Source organism: Pundamilia nyererei, unplaced genomic scaffold, assembly GCF_000239375.1.
Source record: "Pundamilia nyererei isolate P.nyererei 1_Seehausen unplaced genomic scaffold, PunNye1.0 scaffold00323, whole genome shotgun sequence".
Lineage (NCBI taxonomy): Eukaryota > Metazoa > Chordata > Actinopteri > Cichliformes > Cichlidae > Pundamilia > Pundamilia nyererei.
The window spans coordinates 96,017-115,675 of NW_005187724.1; the positions used below are offsets into that span (position 1 = coordinate 96,017).

The 19,659-nt window shown below is 41.1% G+C and overlaps 2 protein-coding genes across 3 annotated transcripts in view; both read right to left on the reverse strand.

The window, feature by feature from the left end:
* Positions 1-590: 590 nt before the first annotated feature.
* Positions 591-13,381, reverse strand: rinl (Ras and Rab interactor-like). Of its 2 annotated transcripts, XM_005751701.1 has the most exons (11): positions 13,110-13,381; positions 12,679-12,844; positions 8,654-8,765; positions 7,947-8,019; positions 7,712-7,800; positions 7,521-7,603; positions 7,018-7,228; positions 5,592-6,272; positions 5,123-5,440; positions 4,901-5,035; positions 591-3,770 (listed from the first exon to the last, which is right to left on the reverse strand). In XM_005751701.1, coding segments are annotated over exons 1-11 (2,322 nt in total). In that variant the 5' UTR covers positions 13,112-13,381; the 3' UTR covers positions 591-3,318. The 2 variants fall into 2 exon arrangements, with proteins under 2 accessions (XP_005751758.1, XP_005751759.1); XM_005751702.1 differs by lacking the exons at positions 12,679-12,844; positions 13,110-13,381 and adding an exon at positions 11,879-11,974.
* A 5,004-nt stretch (positions 13,382-18,385) lies between these two features.
* Positions 18,386-19,659, reverse strand: part of sirt2 (sirtuin 2 (silent mating type information regulation 2, homolog) 2 (S. cerevisiae)) — a 7,921-nt gene continuing 6,647 nt past the window's right edge. The window contains exon 16 of the mRNA XM_005751703.1: positions 18,386-19,316. Within this exon, the coding sequence (XP_005751760.1) occupies positions 19,176-19,316 (141 nt within the window). The 3' untranslated portion in view covers positions 18,386-19,175. The remainder of the gene's footprint in view (positions 19,317-19,659) is intronic.

The following is a 19,659-nucleotide window of genomic DNA, read 5'->3' on the forward strand; positions in this document are numbered from 1 at the left end:
ATGTCTGTGACAAAGCTGATGCCAAATGCGTGCATGTAGATCCTGTGTGATGGCTCCACAGCTGGATCTTCTCCCTGAGCATCTCTCTATGTCCCTTTTCTTTCACCTGGAAATCACAAACAAATGTTGTTGTGTGTGTGTGTGTGTGTGTGTGTGTGTGTGTGTGTGTGTGTGTGTGTGTGTGTGTAAAGGCCCAGCTGTTTCTGGGCTTGCCATCCACATGCAGGCAGAATGCCAGATGTCTCATTAGGCAAATTTGATTGGCTCGGTCATTTAGAATGCAGCGATGAGAGGGTTCCATATGTGCATGTACATGGAGCTGTGTGTGTACATTTACATGAGAGGCCCTCTGCATAACTATTCACATGTGTACACGCTCAATGTATGTGCATTTATTAAGTATTGTGGTAACATTTGAATTTACAAGCTGTTAATTATATTATAACAACAAAAATAGCAATGTAATAGCATAAATGTATCATGAATCATAGGAAAATGTACAAGAACAATAGCTACGGACTGTAGATTAAATTACAATAATGAATTAAAATTCTACTTCAGTTCTTACAAGAATTCAACTGTCTTTTCCACCTTTTTTTTTGATTTAGCATTTTTATTAAGTTTTATTTATACAGCATCAATTCAAAGCACTTTATATTGTAAAGTTCCTACAATAACTGAAAGAAACCACAACCATCACATGACCCCCTATAAGCAAGCACTTGGCAACAGTGGGAAAGAAAAACTTCCTTTTAACAGGAACAAACCTGCAGGAGACTCGGGCTCAGGGAGGTGCAGCCATTAGCCGCAACCAGTTCGTGGTAAGGGGAACAAGAAGAGAGCAGAGGAAGACAGGATGAAAGGTAAACTATGGGAGAAAAAGCCACAGTTTAATAATAACTAATGATTAAATACAGAGTGATGTATAAACACAGAAAGCAAAAAGAGATGAGCGAAGAAGAAATCATGGGAAACCCCTAGGAGCCGAGGCCTCCTGAGCCGATGACTCCGTTTATTTTAATTTTTAACTGTGCTATTTTTCCACTAAGTCTACTTTAAGTGAGATGCTTCAGATTTAATTTTTAGTTTATTAATAGCCACTTCTTAAAGTCTTAACCAATTGACAACCCCGAAGACTAAAAAATAGCTGCTTGAGGGTGGCTCCAAAAGTGAACCACAAACTGCCATGTGAAATGCCAAACTTTATACAGCAGATTTAATGTGTTTTCAGCTGTATGGGTTTCAGAAGCTGCATTTTAGAAGTAGACTGTAGAGGCTCTAATTTACTTACTTACTTACTTTAAATTGTGCGATATTAGGCCTGTGGCCACTTCCTGACTGGGTTCACCTCAACTTATTTAAGTCAATAAAGTCTTTGCACTTTTCAGTGCAACAGTTTAACAAATGAACTGACTTTAACAGCAGTGACGCAAATTTGGTAAATTTGGTTCTAGTATCTTATGTGTATACGTCTTAGCACTCACGAGCAGTTTCTGTGTAATGCATTAATCCTGTGTATGGATGCACCTTACAAACCAAGTTAGCATTAGCTGACAGCTTACCCCCAACCCCCCATGCCCAGTGCTGAACCGTCACCTGTCACTCTGTTTTTACAGGTGCTTTAACTTGACTTACACATTTAATGTCAATGACTAGCCTAACGTACCTCCTTTCAAGTCTCCTTTCAAGAACCTCTTCGAATGTGACTTGCAAGTATCTTTTCATTATCACTTCAACTGCAACTTTTACAGACATGCCATCTCCCTTACATATATGCAAATTTGGTTTTGACTCCTTCCTTTCAGTCTTGTAATTTCAGTTGTCATTTTCAGCTTTGTCTCATGACCAATGATTTATTCCTTACTTACCTGTTTGGTGCTATAGCTTCTGCTTCTGCTAAAGATTATACTGTGCCAAAAGAGGCACACTATCACTAGTACTAGTAGTGGTAGCACAGTGATTTTAACTTATGTAACTTATTTTATTTTCAGCTTCCTCTTCAAGAAAGCTCCAAAGCCACCCACCAATCAAGGGGCTAAAAGCTGTTCATAACAGAGAAGGTTGAATGCTGCCCTCTAGTGGCCCAAACTGCGGATAAACTTTACTGTAGTGTGATAATGATAATGGTGCTACTGTAATTGCTTTTTGTGGGGAGTCTGTGGATTTAAAGTGTTTGTGCATTACTGTGGAGACCAGAAACAACATAGCACATGCCTTTGCAGCAAAATGCTGTTAGAAAAGAGCCTGAGACAGAATTGAGAAAATCTAATGATTCAGTTTTATTTATTGATTAGTTTAATTTATTGCCACTTTAGGACGAAAGGAAAAGACATGCCCATAGCATTGTCAAAATGTTACTGTTAACACCATTTAACGCTATTAACAAAATTAATAAAGTTAGCAACAAGTCCAAGTAGATTTTAGCATTTCATCCTGGAGCAAGCTTCTGCAATAATAATAATAATAATAATAATAATAATAATAATAATAATAATAATAATAATAATAAACTCTATGAGCAACACAAAGTGGGACTGCATTTACCTGAAAATAGCCGTCTGTTGTAGGCGGTGCTAAAAAGAGCAGAATAAACTGTACAACCTAAGCAGACTTTTTTAGACCTTAATGACTTCACTCTTTTGGCAGGCTACTGCTTTAATATGACCACATTTAAAAATGTCGAATGATACAAGTTTAAATTAATCAGCATGAAGGATTCCAACCCAGGGCACAGCTTACAAAATGCAACCGCTTCCTGGTCAGGGGGGTTTAGGAAATGTGATAAAGCAACTGTATCAGATACATCGCTTATGTTTAATATATACTGTTAATTGATCAATGTGATCAATTACTAGATCTATGTCACACATTTACACTGATGATGGTGGCCAAATAAGCTCCCATTAAGCAAGTCTCTAGTAACAAGTGTTGTCTTTACAGCTCACTTATGACATTGAACTTGTTGTCATTTAGACCAGTGCTTTGAATCTTTTTTGAGTGTGACAAGAGAGCGGTATCCATGTGTGACACCCCTTGTTACACTTTAGAAGAAAACAGCTCAAATTTAAGAAATGTCACTTTAGTATCTCATTCATCCTCTCAACTTGTGACCCTCCAGCTTTATAATGAGACCCAAGAGGAGCCCCAATCCTCAGGCTGAGTCAGGCACACGTTCACCTTAACTGACACCATGGTATTAGTGACACATGCTAAAAGGTTAATTTACCTCTTTGCAAGAATTTCAACAGGTGTGAAATAGCTTTGACCAGTAAGAACATTTTGAGGGTCTTTGACCTTCTCCTGACGACGTGCATCTCATTATAATGCTCTGTGGTCCTCCTCTTTTCCTTCACCAGAAGTCTGGCTATCTTCCTGTTTGCTTGCTGTTTCCTCTTCCTGTGTCACAGGTTGAGAGTCTGAAGTTGGACTAGTAGGCTGTGATTGGTCATTGGCTCCTTGTTCCCTCCCTGTCTCCTCGCTCAGTGTCTGCAGAGCCTCTGTGTTGCGTTCTTTCTGTTCTTGTGACCCCTCCATACTAACAGATGCATTTTCATTTTTGCTTTCATCTTTACTCCCGTCCCGACAAACCTGCCTCCGAATAGTCCGTCTGTGCTTGCTGCGACGCGACTGGTTACAGTGCAGTGTGCGTCTGCGATGCCACTGATTGAGAGACTGTTGGGCTTCCACACTGAGCTGACGGGCAGCCAGTCGTGGGCGGAAACTGCTGATGTAGTAGAGAGAGGCATATAGAGTTGTAAGGTAGTAGCCACCTGTTGATATGGGGATATAGAAAAAGGTGACATTGAGTGAGACAACCTATAAGCAGGGGGGAAACTACAAAACTACAACTACAAAGTGTCATCATAAAGTTCCACACATGTAGGGGGGACTGATTAAACCCAAAGCTTAGCCCTTGGGAGTACACTAAATGCTCATATTTGTTTGTTCTTTGCGCTGTGTGACATCCCAGGCATACAGCTCTGAGGCTGTGAGAACAGAAACACCATCCACTTGCTGTTTCCTGTGTGCGAGGGGCAGCCAATCAAAAGAAAGATCACTTAAACAAAGGGGAGCTAAAACTGTTTTTTTCAGACAGCTGAAAAACTAAAGGGCTGCACCAAGGACAAAATTAAGAAAACGTAAGGATTATTTTAAGTATGCAATGCCATATTAGTAGTGCAAGAATAAAATTATAAGGGTAAGACCCTCTATAGTCTATAGTCATCTTCAGAATTTAAAAGGCCATACTTTTTAAGTTCATGTACATCCAATCATGTGCAGTCAGGATCTTGGAGGACTACACGAGAGCCACTCCTCCATCAAAATTGAAACCGGTATGCAGATGAACACATTTGCAGGACTATAAAAAAGGCTTCACTTAAAAGAATAAGCCCTTAGTCACGTAGGCCTGGAGACCAGTGAGCAGCCATCATTAGGGAAAAATGTGCAAAGCCATTACTAGCAGATTGTTAGAGTTCCATGAAAAATGCGGACCTGTGTGCAAACATTTGCTGTTCACTCCCTGAGTAAACACATTTTAGCCCAGTTTCTTACTTTGCACAGTTTATTTACATTTATCGAGGAGTAAACACACATGTAAACTACTGGTGACTGCAGCAATCTGCTAACCACCAAAGCAATCCCTTTGACCAATTCATCCTAGCAACTTCCAGCATCCACTCACAACCAGTCGGGGAATACACACTTTCCTCTCACAACTGATGATTTCCAGATAGTTGTTGACCAGGCAAACATAGGCATTACTGTCAGAGTGTGTTAGCAAGTCACTTACTAAGTTTCTGAGTAAAGTCAGAAAAACTTCTATTTAGTTTCAAACATGATTTACTCAAATGGAGCATCACACTTCCTCTACATTGTCCTTGAATTATAACTGGCTTACCCTCTCCTTGTAGCTGTGTGGGATCCAGCAGTTCCATCATGTAATCTGTGTCTACCTGCAAGGTGACCAGGTTGCTACGGAGCAGCACCCACGTCAGGCAGGGCAGGAAATCATCTGCTCCATACACTTTACCTGCTGTGAGGAGAACATGACTTTAAGTGGATATAACAACCAAACGACTCAAAGTAGAAGAGTGGTATTTACGAAACACTGCCAGGCTACCTGAGCTAGCATTGGCACTCATGCTGTGATAGATGCTCTTGCAGACTTTGAGCATGATCTCCACTTTCTTGTTTGGAGAGTAGACATCGTGCATATTATTCCATTTTTGCTGGATACGATCAAGCGTGACGGAGTCAGGAACTCCAACTCCTGCTGAACCTCCTAGTTCAGTCACCTCGTTCTTTTCCAGCAAGCGCAGGTTGCTCTGGAGACGCTCGAAGGTGCCATCATTGGTTCGGGAGGTTTCTATGCAGGAGTAGAGGTGGCTGGAGACAGGCTTCAGAGCCACTTTGTGGATGGAGAGCTCCACCAGGGTGTCTACACCAGGATCAAAAGATAGCAGAGGGATAATTATTGGAGCACTAAGCGTTCAACCACAAGGTTTTAAGAATGCAAAATATATATTCTGTCATTTATGCTGACAACAAAAACCTAAAATCATTTCTGTGTTATGTCACAGCCCACTCACCAATCTCTGAGTCGTTTAAGTCAGTTATGCTTTCCAGTAACATCTGGATTTCTGCATATTCCAGCAGTGTCTCCCTCAGTGATGTGAGTGATAATCTCACTTCCTGTAAGAACTCCGACCCTGTGACACCGCTAGAATCAGTCCCTCGCTTCGATGTCATCTCCACAAATCCCTTCACAGCCTCTGCGAATGCAGCACCTTTCTTCTCACTCAGCTCTTGCACACGATTGGATAGTCTTTTTCTCTGGCTTACCAGCCCACCCAGCGCCTGGCCCACGGCAGAAAGGCGATGTAGGACCTTATCAGCCAAACGGTGTGCTGAAGCGTGGTGATGTGACGAGCTTAGCATCTGGGGCTCCATCTCTTCCTCTATGCTGCTGATTGAAAGCGAGTCAAGCTCGAGTGATGGAGGCTGGAGCAAGGAAGAAGGCCTGGGTGGAGGCAGCCAGACGCCATCCTCAATCCAGGACACCCTGTGAGGAGACTGAGGCACGGGGCTGCTGTGGCGCTGCAACTCAGGTGTTCCATTTCTGGGGGTGGAGGAAGTGGATGAAGGTAGGCTCCCCGTGCTCACCCTCTGAGGCTGGGCGATTACTAAATCCCGACTGGGCCGCCGGAGGACCACCCCTGCTGGTGTTTGCTCAGTTGGTGCAGAATCAGCGGAACAGGCTCTGATTAAACCTGAATAACATCACAGTTTTTTGCAATGAATTTAACTGATCCCACTTACTGATATCACAAGTGACATAAACAGAAAGACAGGACTGGCATTTTAACTATTTCTGAAATATGATGTACCTCTGACAGTCTCAAAAACAACCATAGGAATTAGTTTTGTCCACTTGCTACGCAGGGCTAACTTGTCAGAGCTAGCGATTAACAGTGTGGTCAAGCCATGTGCAAGTGTGGAGCAAGACGACAGAACAGCTGACGATGATTAAAGTATTTTAATAAGTGCTAACCCACATGAATGCTTTTTGTGGTGATATTTCCATTTAGTTTTAAAAGCTTGCACAAAGCCACTTCCTGTTTGCACCAGACACAATGGATTTTTTTCTCCCCCTGACCTGCAGGAACAGCATACTCTCTGTGGCCCAGGACTTCCTGATTTAGAAACTCCTAACTGTGTTTTTGCCTCTCACACACTTCAGCAGAACTGACCAGGACTGCATGTACAAAATGTATGGAAAACACAGTTACGAGTTTATTGGTAGGCTTATTTTTTATAAAGGGAAGAAAAGGTTTTTAGGGGTTTAAACAGTGCAAGGAGAGGAACTTTAAGTTCAAAGCATCTCCTGATCTGGATAGATAGAAGCATTGTTTTCCAAAACTGTGAGGGGAAATGAAACTACACTGTCTAACATTGCTGTTCAGAACTGAGGAAGCTTTTTTTATATTGGGTGAAATCTGAAGTTGGTGCACTGACCTGAGCTCTCTGTATTGGGAGCAGGGGTTTCTTGCTCCAAAGAGATGGCTCGTTTACTTTGTAACCCTGCGCCTGCCCATTGCCGGGTGGTGCTGAGGCGTCTGAAATTTGACGGCTGTGCGGCAGCTGGCCTGTGGGTCAGCCACTCGTCTCCGTGTTCACGGAGGTAGAGGGGATTGATGATACACAGGGCCCCGTTTGTGGACGTCAGCTAGTGAAAAAAAACACATACATACAGTGTTAACAGGATAGAACGCAACATTGGTTACATAATAGACACATATAACCACTTTAGAAAGTTAAATTATTCTTAATTTAAATATTCTTGTGGGCACCTGAACATTATTTTGGAGTGGTGCTTCTGGTTGCATGATGAATGTTCTGTTTCTGAGACAATTACCAGGCTATTGATTTACCCACTGAAGGAAGTAAAGACACCATTTCCCCTTAAGTCCCTCCCCCTCCCTCACAAAAATCTACACACACGTAGATAAGCAACATACCTGTATGGAGCACATCATGCTGCTTGGTTCCCTTTGGGACATTTGATCAGTCTGTTGATCAGGCGGTGTGGAAAGCCAAGTTTCTGCAACAGAGATATCAGTGAAATTAGCTGACAAGGCTCCTCAACACAGTTTTGTATTGTTTTGTTGAAGATTATGAAAGGCAAAAGCTCAGGAAGGCCCGGACGCACTAGGTTCAAGCTGTGAAAGACGCTCTTTTTTTGTGTCTGTTATGCTGTAGATCCAGCGAGGAATGTGGAGACAAACATCCAGCACATCCCTGAAACACAGAGGGAGAGAGATCCAAGAGATAAACAGACAGGATTTGGTTAAACACAGGTTCGAACAGTCTTTCACAACGTCCACAGTTCCACCAATAACCAAGCATGGAGAGTTTTTTATGTAGCTGAGACAGGAGATTCTTACCTGGTCAGAGAGTAGAAGAGCACCAGCTGAGTCAAGTCAGAGAAAGACAGATGAGACTCAGACAGTTGGAAAACTGTCAGAGAGAAACAGAAAGAGTGGGCAGCTTTAGTCTCATTCTGAAATGCTCTGGTGAAAAATACTTTCCTGGAAATGCACCAAAGTTTATACCAGAAAAAAACTAAAAGGGAACTTAAGATAAGCCAGCGTTAGGGTTTCACATATTTCCACAGTAGCTTTACAGCTTGATTATTTCCTGGCAGTGTGTGGTTTATAAAGCCTGACGAGGGTGTTGCAGGCTAGAGGAGTCAGATGACCCTTTAGTGTTTGATTTTTTTTTATCTTTTAGATACATCATGTAGATCAGTAAGTGGAAAAGTTTGGTAAATAAATAAAATAGGACCAGAGTTTTATGTTTTAATCTGCATCAATCTACAATAACTGCCATGTCTGCAGGTACACAAACCTGAGAAGAGAAAGTGCAACCATGACGTTACTAGGTTATTTTCTATTTATCGGTTCAGTTTGACATGTTTGACAGAAGTACTGACTCATAAAATAACCACTAAAAATGACGCAGGGAAATTGGTAGCTTGGTCACACAGACACACACACAAGCACAAGCACATACATGCACGCCCGAGCGCACACACACACACACACACACACACACACACACGCACAGATGTTTGCATGTGGCGGGATCCTACCTGCTCCTGTGCATTTGATATTATAATCAAAGACTTCCTCATTCCTTCCTCCGGCAGACACACACAGCAGGCTTGGCTGAGACGTCACAGAGTCCCGCACAACCAGGAAACTCTGCAGGGAAACACACGTGTGACTCATTTAAAGATTTCAACTGTCACAGAAACCTGTTAAGCAGGAGAACGTTTACTTTTAACCCTCTCAGGCTCAAATTAAACTTTTTGTTGCTAATGCACAACCAAGTCCTGCAGTGGTACTTCTGAGTAAAAAAAACTCATAAAATATGTATGTGGGGTAATCAGGTTGGTAGTTTTTAACTGTTGCAAATCGGCAACGCCTGCCTCGAGAGGGTTAAATGTTCACGCTGGCAGGCTACAAGGCGTGGCCAGATGGTAAGCAGGCAGCAGTAAGAGAACAACTGAGTGATGGATGGACACAGACAGAGAGAAAAAAAACTATTTTAGCGTGTGGTTTACAAAGAAATGTGTCAGAATTTCTGTGACAAGAGTCAATTGATTTGATCTCGACGTGTCAGAGCGTCATGCACACTGCAAATGTCCAAGGGCTCATGCATTAAGTGCTGATAAGTGTTTGTTTGCCCACTCAGAGATGCTGATATGAATCTGTAGATGATGGTTAACTCTGAGTGACGAACCAGTGTGGCTTAGGACCGCTCACATCACATGATTTTCTTTAACCATGTTCTATTCTTCATGTTTTATTTTGCGCATGCATCAAAACTAAAACCTGAAACTGAGCCCCACAACACTGTTAGTGCGCAAATCCATCTTCATTAAAACCAATCAAATCCTATACAAGAAAACCTTGAAAACCGAGGGTTTCAAAGAGTGGCCCACAGGCCGGTGGCAGGACTCGTTCATATTTCATGCAGCCCTTGAGTCTGACAAGAAGAGAGAGCTCTCTACTGTGCATTTTATTCACTCACAGTTCACACCACATGTGTGATACAGCAGCACACACCACGACCCCAAAGATGTTGTTTCTTTTCTAGCTTCTGTTTTAGCCATCAGAGTCGACTAAACTGTCTTAACTCATGGTGGAAAAACTATAAACCAGTACAAGAGTGGACTAAAGTAAATAAACACAAATGCTAACACAAAATGCCACCATCTTCCGAACAACCATAATCATAACGATAACTAAAAGAGTTTTATGTGTGTAGTTTCCTGCCCAGCTTTCAACCATGTGCTGACTCCTTAAACTAGCACTCAGGGATACCTGCAGCAAAGAAATATGTCGTGCAGAAATAGACTGTAAGTTCAGGGTAATTTATTACTGTAGAAGTACAGGGTTATTATACAGTAATAGGGATTATTAACAAGTAGAGATCATTTATGACAGTCTTCTCCGGTGTGGCATCCTATTAAATTCACCTGAAGACCGTGCAATGCTCAGAGAAACTGCAGAAAACCCAAGAGCTACATCTAATACCGACACCTCAGTTAGCACTAAATGATACAGTACGATTATAAAAGGACTGAATGGCTTGTATGGAACAGTTGCCAGGAGAAACCAGAGCTTAATTTTGCAAAGTTGGATGTGAACAAACCACAAGACTTCTGGAACAATGTTCTCTGGACAGATGAGACCAAAGTGAAGGTGATTGGCCGTAATGCACATCGCCACGTTTGGCAAAAACCAAACACAGCTTTTTTAGTACAGAAACCTCATACCAGCTGTCAGGCACGCTGGAGGAAGGGTGATGATTCGGGCTTGAGAACTGGATACTTTGCATTACTGAACTCCAAGTATTTTAGAGTCAAATGTGAGGCCATCTGTCTAAAGCTTGACCCAGAATGCAACAGGACAATGATCCCAAACACAGCAGTGAATCTATGACAGAATGGCTGAAAAAGAAGAAAATGAAGGCATCGGAATGGCCCAGTCAAACTGCCCACTCTCTGTGTGACTTTATTAGTTTGAAGAAATACTTCTGGTAAAGGTGGGTTTACAAGCTAATGAATCATAGGATGTACTTTCTACTTGATGTTATAGAGCTGATAAACAATGACAGTATGACATTTGTTGTCGTTCATGTGAGGTTGCATTTGAATAATTTGAAGACCTTCTAAAGAGCAGATGATCTTTATATGTGCTGACATGCAAAACCTTAGAAGTGAAAGTGGCTGCACTTTCTTTTTCGCATTACTGTGAATAGGGTCTTGCAGTTAGGGCATTTATTTTTAGGTTCTTACTCTCAGATCATATCAAACTCATTCCGTCTTTAAACGTGCCTTGTGACTAGCTTTTGTAAAGGCCTCATTGAATCAGGCACTGCTGTAACTCGAGCGGGCTAACGTGATTCATGTATTTTAACTTAGATGGCATAAAAATGTACAAGAAACAGGATCAGTTACAGTCAGTGTGAGGCTAAAACGTTGTACTGCTGACTCTAGCCTCGTCAGTGATGGTAAAAGACTAATCTTGTTCCTGGTATTTGTCCACTTTAGAAAAAAATGTGAAGTGTTTCTGTTTCTGGTGTGAATATCTCAAGAGGCCCTTTCACTTCTTCATGTCTCCTTTTATACACAGAGCTTTGCTTTGTCTGCACAGAGACTTGCATCGATCATGACGCCTTTTTTGGAAGCAAAGACAATAAAACGGCCAGTTGAGACACAATTAACTTGAGTAAAGCAAAACGCATGTAATCCCAGGCAACGGCTCTGTCAAGTAGTTACATCACCACAGCCAAATTCAAAGGTGCTCTTTAGACCAGCGCACATATACAAACATGTACAGAGGAAGTGGTTTTCAGGCTCTGTGTGTACAAAAATAAAGACTGACAAGCTTACTTGAAGTCACCAAACTCTGAGCACAGAAACACACCGAAAGACAGAAAAAACGGCGGCAATTAGGAAAAATATATCTTCCACTGATTCATAACAGCCATCTTACTGTTTGCCATTCATAAAAACAAGAAGAAATGAGTCAATCAACCCTCCCTTCCAACATCTGATTGAACAAAAGTCGACTACAACCTCCACAGCATTCTGCTTATCACATTATGCCAGTAAACTTGTCTCTTAACACTTAATACAAAACAAAAAAAGCACACTCCTCCTCCATAACACATTTGTCACGGTTCAACGACTTGTTGCTGCCAGTCAGAGTTTTGCATTTCAGTGTAATTGTCTCCATGTCACGCTTTATAATAACCGAGAACAATGAATACATAAAGCATCATACGTTGTTACTTTGTTACTTACATTCCCTGCGAGTGCAGCAGCCAAACCCACCATGAAATGTCATTTCCCTGACATGAACTCGCTTTTATTCAGCACTACTTCTGCATTTAAAACAGTTCGTTGTGTTATCAGACCTCAAATAGAAAAAAAAGAAGGAACTACATTTAAGTGACGAGTGCATGTCAACATTCAGACCCACAAAAAACACTTGGTTGCTAGAGAAAATTTAAATGATACCCGCGACTTCGAGCTTGGGAACGCAAAAAGCAGCGAAACTGGGAGAGGAAGCAGAAGAGAGGACACACTGGGAAGTGGGAGACACTGGCGGGAAACTGAGAAAAAAATAAAGAACTAAGATTTCTTTTTTAAAAAATAGTCTAAAAGTAAATGCAAAGTAAGTAAGTCATTAAATGTAAAGTTGTTTTATTGCATAAGAGTTGTCAAAATTGAATCGACTGAGTAGCAGTTGATTAAACTGGTCAAATCCTGATAAAATATGACTATCAAGTGGGCTGTTATAGCAAATGCCGTAATGGTCCAATTGGGAAAGTGAATCTGTTGGGCGTTTTTTGGCCGTCGGACAACGATTCTGATCGCCACACTGCCAAATAGGACAAGGGGAAAGAAAAAAAACTGAGTAGCAGGCAATGACTAAGATCAAGGACGTGTGAGGAAACAGAGTCATTATTTAGTGTTAGTGGGAAGCTTTACAGGGAGATCCTTGAATGATTTGATCAATCATCTGGACTTCATTTGACACACACTGGACGCTTGATGTCACATAATAACAGCGAGAGTCATTCAGTGATGTCTGCTCCTACCCCAGCAGGTGTCCCACAGATAGCAGCGTGAGCCCCCTCTCTGTCCCAGGCTCCCCCGGGGCACCAGGCCTCCTGGCAGCCTTTCAGCTGATCCAGCAGTGACAGTTTCCTCCTGCTGCTCCTCCATGGGATGGCTGTTGTCCCATTAACTGAACTGTGAACAGCCCTGGACACAAACACATTGACATATTTTTGTCTACATCTATGGACATCAGCTGTAGATAATACAGAAGGTCCATTCAGTAAAAAAGACAATCTGGGATAATCAGTGCATAATTCAGCAAAAAAAAGTATACAAAACTAAGAAAGTTTCCTCTAAGATTTGGCTTCTGGGACAATCATTTTTAATAACTAGACATCAAACTCAAGACAATGTTAGACAGAGAATTAAACACAAGCACATTAGTGGTATAGAAATAGCTGATACTCACATGTGTCAGGCTGGCTCGGTTAGTTGACGTATCTTCCCTCCTTTACACTGTTAGCAGTTTCTACACATATTGCAATCTTCCCACTCTTGAACTCTTCCTTTCTGCGCAGTGCAAAGTGTTGCTTAAGAGTTCAGAATAGCTGAAATAGGAAGCTGTCATCTTTCTCACTAACACGTCGTCAAAAGGTTTCGCGGCAAAATTTTCTTAAGTTTCTCAAATTCAGGTATTTGATGTACGGCGCTCATGCTCGCCTGCTTCTGCCTCCTGCTCACGCTGGCATTTAATGTAGTTTCAATTTTCATGTGAATGTTCACGACACCTTCTTCACCCTTCCCTCCCCCCTCCAAGTCTGCCTGTGGTTAACCCAGCTCTGACTACAGCGTGGAGAGAGAGAAAACACTGCATGTTCTCTAAAGAGCTATGTGCCTATTTTCTTACTCTCTCTGCAGCACCTTTCTTCTGATCTGATTCTGAACTGTAAAACCATCAAAGCAAAGAACAGCCAATGGTCTGAGAATGCTTCACCATGTCTTCATCTCTGTGACAATTATAAACAAACATCATCTGATTAAAGTAAGATCACACGGATGGTTTTACTTTTCATGTGTGAGAACTCGCTCACAGCGGAGGATGGACAAAGTCATTGAGATTCAGTCCCAACAACTGGTGAGAAATGCTGAGTGTGGGATGAGTAAATGGATAAATAAATAAAAGCATGCACAGTGAAATTATTGAAAAAGTCTGAAAGATCGATTAGTGATATAAACGTTTTGTTTTTTTTTGTTTTTTTAAAGACCAGATTATAAGAAATATACAATAAGAAAAATGTACACAAATGAATTTAAAGCTACTCTACTTCTTGTCAGAGTGCGGCCTTTAAAGCCTGATTTTCTTGGAGTTCCTGGGCTGGCTGATCCCTCTGGATCCACCCCTGGATGAAGTTTCACCTGGTTTCCTCCTTCCTACCTGTTTAAGATTATTAATCATTATTATATCTGCGCCAATTCTTTGCCAGGTCGTCATTGCCAATATGGTGAACTTTAGGTCACTTTTGTAACTATTATTGTTGTTTATGATCATCTGTCTGTAGTAATCCTGTCTCTCTCCCTGCTCCCAGCTCTCTTGGAAATCTTGCCTCCTTGGAAACACACTTGTCAGCTGCCTGTGGAAACCTCCAGCTCATCACCCACTCTCTGTAACGTGTCAAGAAGAAGGAGGACTCACCTGATCACCAGCCTGCCCACCCTCTGCCTGTTGCTAGCTTTTGGCTTGCCACCTGCCACCCACAGACGCCCTCCATGACTCCATTCATGTACAGTACAAGTGTTGTAGCTACATTTACATTTTAGAAATTCTCTGTCAATACTATGCCTCTTCTGAACTGCTGTTAACTCTGTATTTCCTCTCTGGCAGAGCTCCTCTCCACTAGTTCTTCACAGTGATCACAACAAGAGCGTAACAAGCTACCCTAAAACAATCCAATGGTAAAAGCAATACACCTGCAAATATCAGGTGAAGGATAAAATGCTGTACAAAAATTACCGACGTGTCTGAATGTTCCACCGCAGCTACGGGACGCTGTTCTGTGGGTAGACAAGCGATAAGGAACGCTGTGTTCAGAGGAAGATAGCACAGCAACATGAAAACCTCACTCTAGCTGTGAAGCACGGTGGAGGGAGCATCATGGTTTGTGGCTGCTTTGTTGCCCCAGGTTGATGGAAATCGTGCATTCATCGAGGCAACAATGAATTTTAATTGCATTAAGAATTCTTCAGAAGAATGTGAACAAAGTATGAAGCTGTGGAGAGTTTTGGTGACAATAACCCAAAGCATGAAAAGTGGACCAACCACAGTATGGCTGATAAAAAAAAAAGAAGTGTTTTGGCATTTCCAGCACAGACCTGACCTCAGCCCAGCGGTTCTCAAAGTTTGTCTGGCGTGCCCTACTTTAGACACTGAAAATAGTTCACTCGCCACACACACTAACCCCACAGTATTTTATAAACCATTATCAATTAAATTAAATTCCAAAACGTTGATTTTGTTCATTTGGTACGTCCAGATCAACAGAATCTTTTGGGATTTCCTTACCTGAATGATTGAGTATACATTTGTGGTTAATATTTCCTCTTCACCTCTTTGTGGGTCACATAAGCATCTACAAGACACATCCGATGGAGGTTTTGCCGCTAAAGGAGGTGCAAGTAAGCAAACCTAGTGTAGTTTACTCGCTTTTGCCAGCCTGTTACGTCAGTGATTATATAACATGTTCAAGATCTGAATGGATTAATTTAGTCACTTTGTCCATATTTGCACCTTACGGCTAATTGCATTTTAAATAACCAGTGTATAAATACTGGTAATTCAAAATCAGTTGCACTTTTTCTTGCAACTTTATTTAGAAAAATAGAAGTATTGGAAGTAAAGACTGGGCTGAACATGTCTGAGGCTATTTTCTGTCATGGTACCTCATCTCAGCCTTACGAAGAAACCACAGACTGAGGTGTTGCTGTTTGGTCACCATTTCCGTGGCAAGCAGACTTCTAGTTTTAGTTTTAGAAGCAGCATTGTCACACCTGCAGCTTAAATCATATCCTGCCAACACCATGACACTGTAACCATCAGTTTAAAACCAGGTTAAAACTTCCTCCCCATTGTCGATGTTGCTTAGTTTGTAAAAAACTACAGAACCAGAGATTATGCACATTCTGATACTTTCAGATCAATGCATGCAATCATAAATAAAAGCGACTTTGGGAGATCCTTGATGTTTATCTACTGCTGTCATCGGGTCTGAAATGGGTCATGCAAAAGTATTTTGTTCTTATTGAATGCTTGCATGTTAACACATCTACAAGGCTAAAAATAAACTGCACACGTTAGCTTGTGTTAGTATTCACCTGAAAATACCAGTGTGCAAAGTAAAGCCTTGAAAGCACGGTAGCAGAATTTCATTCAGTTTACATCATAACAAACTATATCTTGCAATACATTGGGGTAATTTAATGTGCACAGACATGAGGCCACCTTAAAAATAGACCTATAATGATAATCTCCAGTTCCATATTATATTCTCAGACTCTAAAAAAGGTTTCCATGAATCTTTATTAATCTTACAACCGTATGCAAATGTTTAAGTATTATTTAACCTGGTCATGCTTTGGGCAAATTCATATACTTAATGACAAATTGGTATGAATGATTTCTTTCACTTTAATATGCACCCATATAGTAAATTAACTTTCATTATATTGCATATTTACGTGCCTTTGCGATTTACCTGTATGACAGTACATGACAACAACATACACTTGACAAAAATGCGGGGGCATTAAGAGACAATTTTTCAGGCTTGAGTTAAATGTGTTAAGTATATTTATACAGCATTATGAAGCATAGAGGTAGCTTCCGGCTCAAAAACATGAAGGTGTGGAAGTGACTTAAACCTGCGTCCCATCTGAAGGCCACTCGATAGCAACAGCTGTGGTTGCAAACAGACTTTCAGTCCTGTAGAGGTGTGTGGTAAAACAGCGTTCTGACTTGACCTCTGTGAACACTTTATTGGGGAGTTTATGGGCTCAGTCGCTTGTTTTGTTGTCTTTGTCATACATTATTTAAAAATGTAGAATTATCTATGATCATAACATGGTAGCTACAGTCACCTTGTGTACTGTCTATGGCAGGGGTGTCAGATATTACACCCTAAGCTGAAACATAAGACTTACACTTTTCATAGGTTTTACATCTTTGCCTCTTAGTGAAGAGGTCCCCCAGGACCATTCACACTACACCAATGTAGTTAACTACTATAGAAATTTGTTTTATTATTACAGGACAGTCTGGGCAATTATATATTAAGATATTCCAGGGATTAAATATGCCATTACACTTCTTTACACCGAGACTGAATGTGGCCTATACTGTAAAATGAGTTTGACATCCCTGGTCTATGATCTGCTTTGGCTCCTCCTCTTCCTTTAAACCCACCTTTCTTGTCATTGACTTCTTCGTGTAAACAGGAGGATTAAGCAATATGAAGGTGGACCTTCGATGTTCACAGCCAACGCTGTGTGCCTGATGTGACCCTAATAAGCTCCTTTCTCTGACATCATACAGAGCCAGGAAAAAACTGTTAGAAAACACCCATCACTGTAGTAGTGACAGAAACAGGGCAAGACCATATCGTTAGCTTCATAGCATAAGTGCCTAAGTCATTTTTTGGTCAAATTGAGATTTTTGCCAAACTTTACTCCCCTACCACTGCTGCATCATCCTGTCCGTCTGCCTATGTCATCACAAAAAAATGACTTAGGCACTTATGCTATGAAGCTAACGATATATTTCATGTTTATATAATGTGTGCACTTCTTTTAAAGTTTCTCAACAAGATTTTTTAATATTTTGAAGCATGACAAAATTAGGCACATGAGGCAGACTGTATCTTACCACGTTACCTAGGTTACTCTGTGTGGTGTATTTGGTGTAAATATAGTGTTTCTGAGCTCTCCTGTAAAATCTGTTTCCTTCTAATTAATCTAAGTTCATTCATTTGCTATAATGAAATGCCTGCAGAGCCTGCGAGAAGTTGGAAAATGTTGAAAAGTAACAGCCTTTTTGGGGAAAACAGCATTCATTCTTATGCAGATTTATGCAGGTAGATGCTCCAAAAAACAATCTACACCATATGGGGTAGACTGAGGCTGCAGGGCTAAAGCGATATTTTCCTGTGTGACAAGGGCAGCAGTGGAGAGAGAGAAACCTCAAGGCCCTGGAAGGATGCTGTCATCAGGATGAAGTTTAGGACATCCATTACACTGAGGTGTGATACATTGTTATAGCAGAACACACAATAAAGAAACAATATTAGTATTGATTGAATTTGTAATCTTAATATTTAGATTCAGGTGTTTTTAGTCTCATTGGTACCGGCGTACAAAGTTAAGCCTCAAACATTTGCGACAGAAAGAGTCGTTCTAAAGATCTCACTTAATTCAAGAGTGCCACGGTAACGATTTAGGAATCACAGCAACTCAGGTATGAAGTATACAAAGCGGTGTTGCCGAGGTGAGGTGATGGTGTGTAAAAGTCACCAAGACCCAACATCTGCAGACCCCCCCCTGGCTTTAACATAAGCAGGAGTGTCATGGCAGTGGTTTCTGAGCAGCTCCTGTAGGTGTGTTGTGTATGTGGTCCTATACTTTGTCCATGTAGCATACATAACCACAGTGTAACCAACTCCTCTATGAAAGACTTAACAGAAGTGAAAATGATCAGCTTTGAAAAGGTAAAATTTATTGCAGGGGGCTGCACTGGTTCCTGTGACATTGTACAGATGTTAATGTTATTGCATCCACCCGAGTATTTTTAAACCCACAAATCAATTCATGATCACACAAGTTTACAATAAAACCAGATCTTCTCATGTCCCCCATGCCCCAAATTAACTTAGGTGTAGACTTTCTTTTGCATTTTTTACATTGCTTTTTTTTTTTTTTAAAACATCATTAAAAAAAATTAAACATGAGAGGAACATGAAAAACACGGTAAATTACAAATTGAGACATTTTAGAAGAGCCATGTGCCCAACTGCAGTCACCTATCAGGAAGTTAATTTTGTTAGTAGGAAAGTTATCAGCACAGCAGGTTTTGGCTTGAGGGAAATAACACAGCACCTAAAATAGCCCGCTTATCTTCACACAAAAGATCATTTTTGATTAAACAAAATATCACATGTTCAATTGCTGGCTTGCATATTCGTCTGAGCCGCTGTGAAGTGCAATGGCGCCTGTTTTAGAGACATTAACCACAACGCACATGGGCACACTATGTGCTACTGCAATACAGATAAATGAACAATAGGTTCTGTTGCAACATAAAATCTGCCGAGCCACAGAGAAAGTGATAAACAGTTTAGACTGAGTTAAAAAGAAAAAAAAAATGCAAATGACTGATATAAACAGATGTCAGAAAGTCCACCACAGCCTCGCTTCCAGGTAACCCCCCGATGCCACTTCAATCTGTGACATCACCACAGGAGCTTCATTTAATCAGGGAGCTTTTTATTGGTTACTCCTCAGCTTTGGGTTCTGGTGGCGCTGATGCAGAGCTCGCCTTGGCTGTCGCTCCTTTGTTTTCACTGGCCTTTTCTTTTGCATCCTGACTGTCGATCTTGGCGTGCTCCTTCTTCACCAGCTCTTCCAGCTCTGCCTGGAGAGACGTAACAAACAAGAGCTTTAATGCAGCTGAGTCACTGAGATATGGAGCCCAAAGTGGTGGCAACAAGAAAAGCTACAAGACAAACAGCTCAAGCTTTTTTTTTTGTTTTGTACTGCGACACCTCTTCCATCAGGAAAACCACAACTTCACAATGATCTACAATAGGCTACCTTGACACTAGGATGTTTTTGCTGCTCAAAAACAAACAAAATAAATAAGAGCAGTTAAAAATCTTTAGACACATTGTTTTTTTCCTAAACAAAATCATCAAAGTAATCAACACGTTGTGGGCTACATAATCGCACAAAAAATCTAAAGTTCAAAATTTAAATCC

Bases quoted from the DNA above. Each gene is read 5' to 3' on its own strand.
- rinl (XM_005751701.1), bottom strand. The intron at 6,273-7,017 runs GTCAGTGCACCA...GATGTTATTCAG, and splicing joins TCCCAATACAGAGAGCTCAG to GTTTAATCAGAGCCTGTTCC. The intron at 3,771-4,900 runs GTAAGCCAGTTA...CCATATCAACAG, and splicing joins CACACAGCTACAAGGAGAGG to GTGGCTACTACCTTACAACT.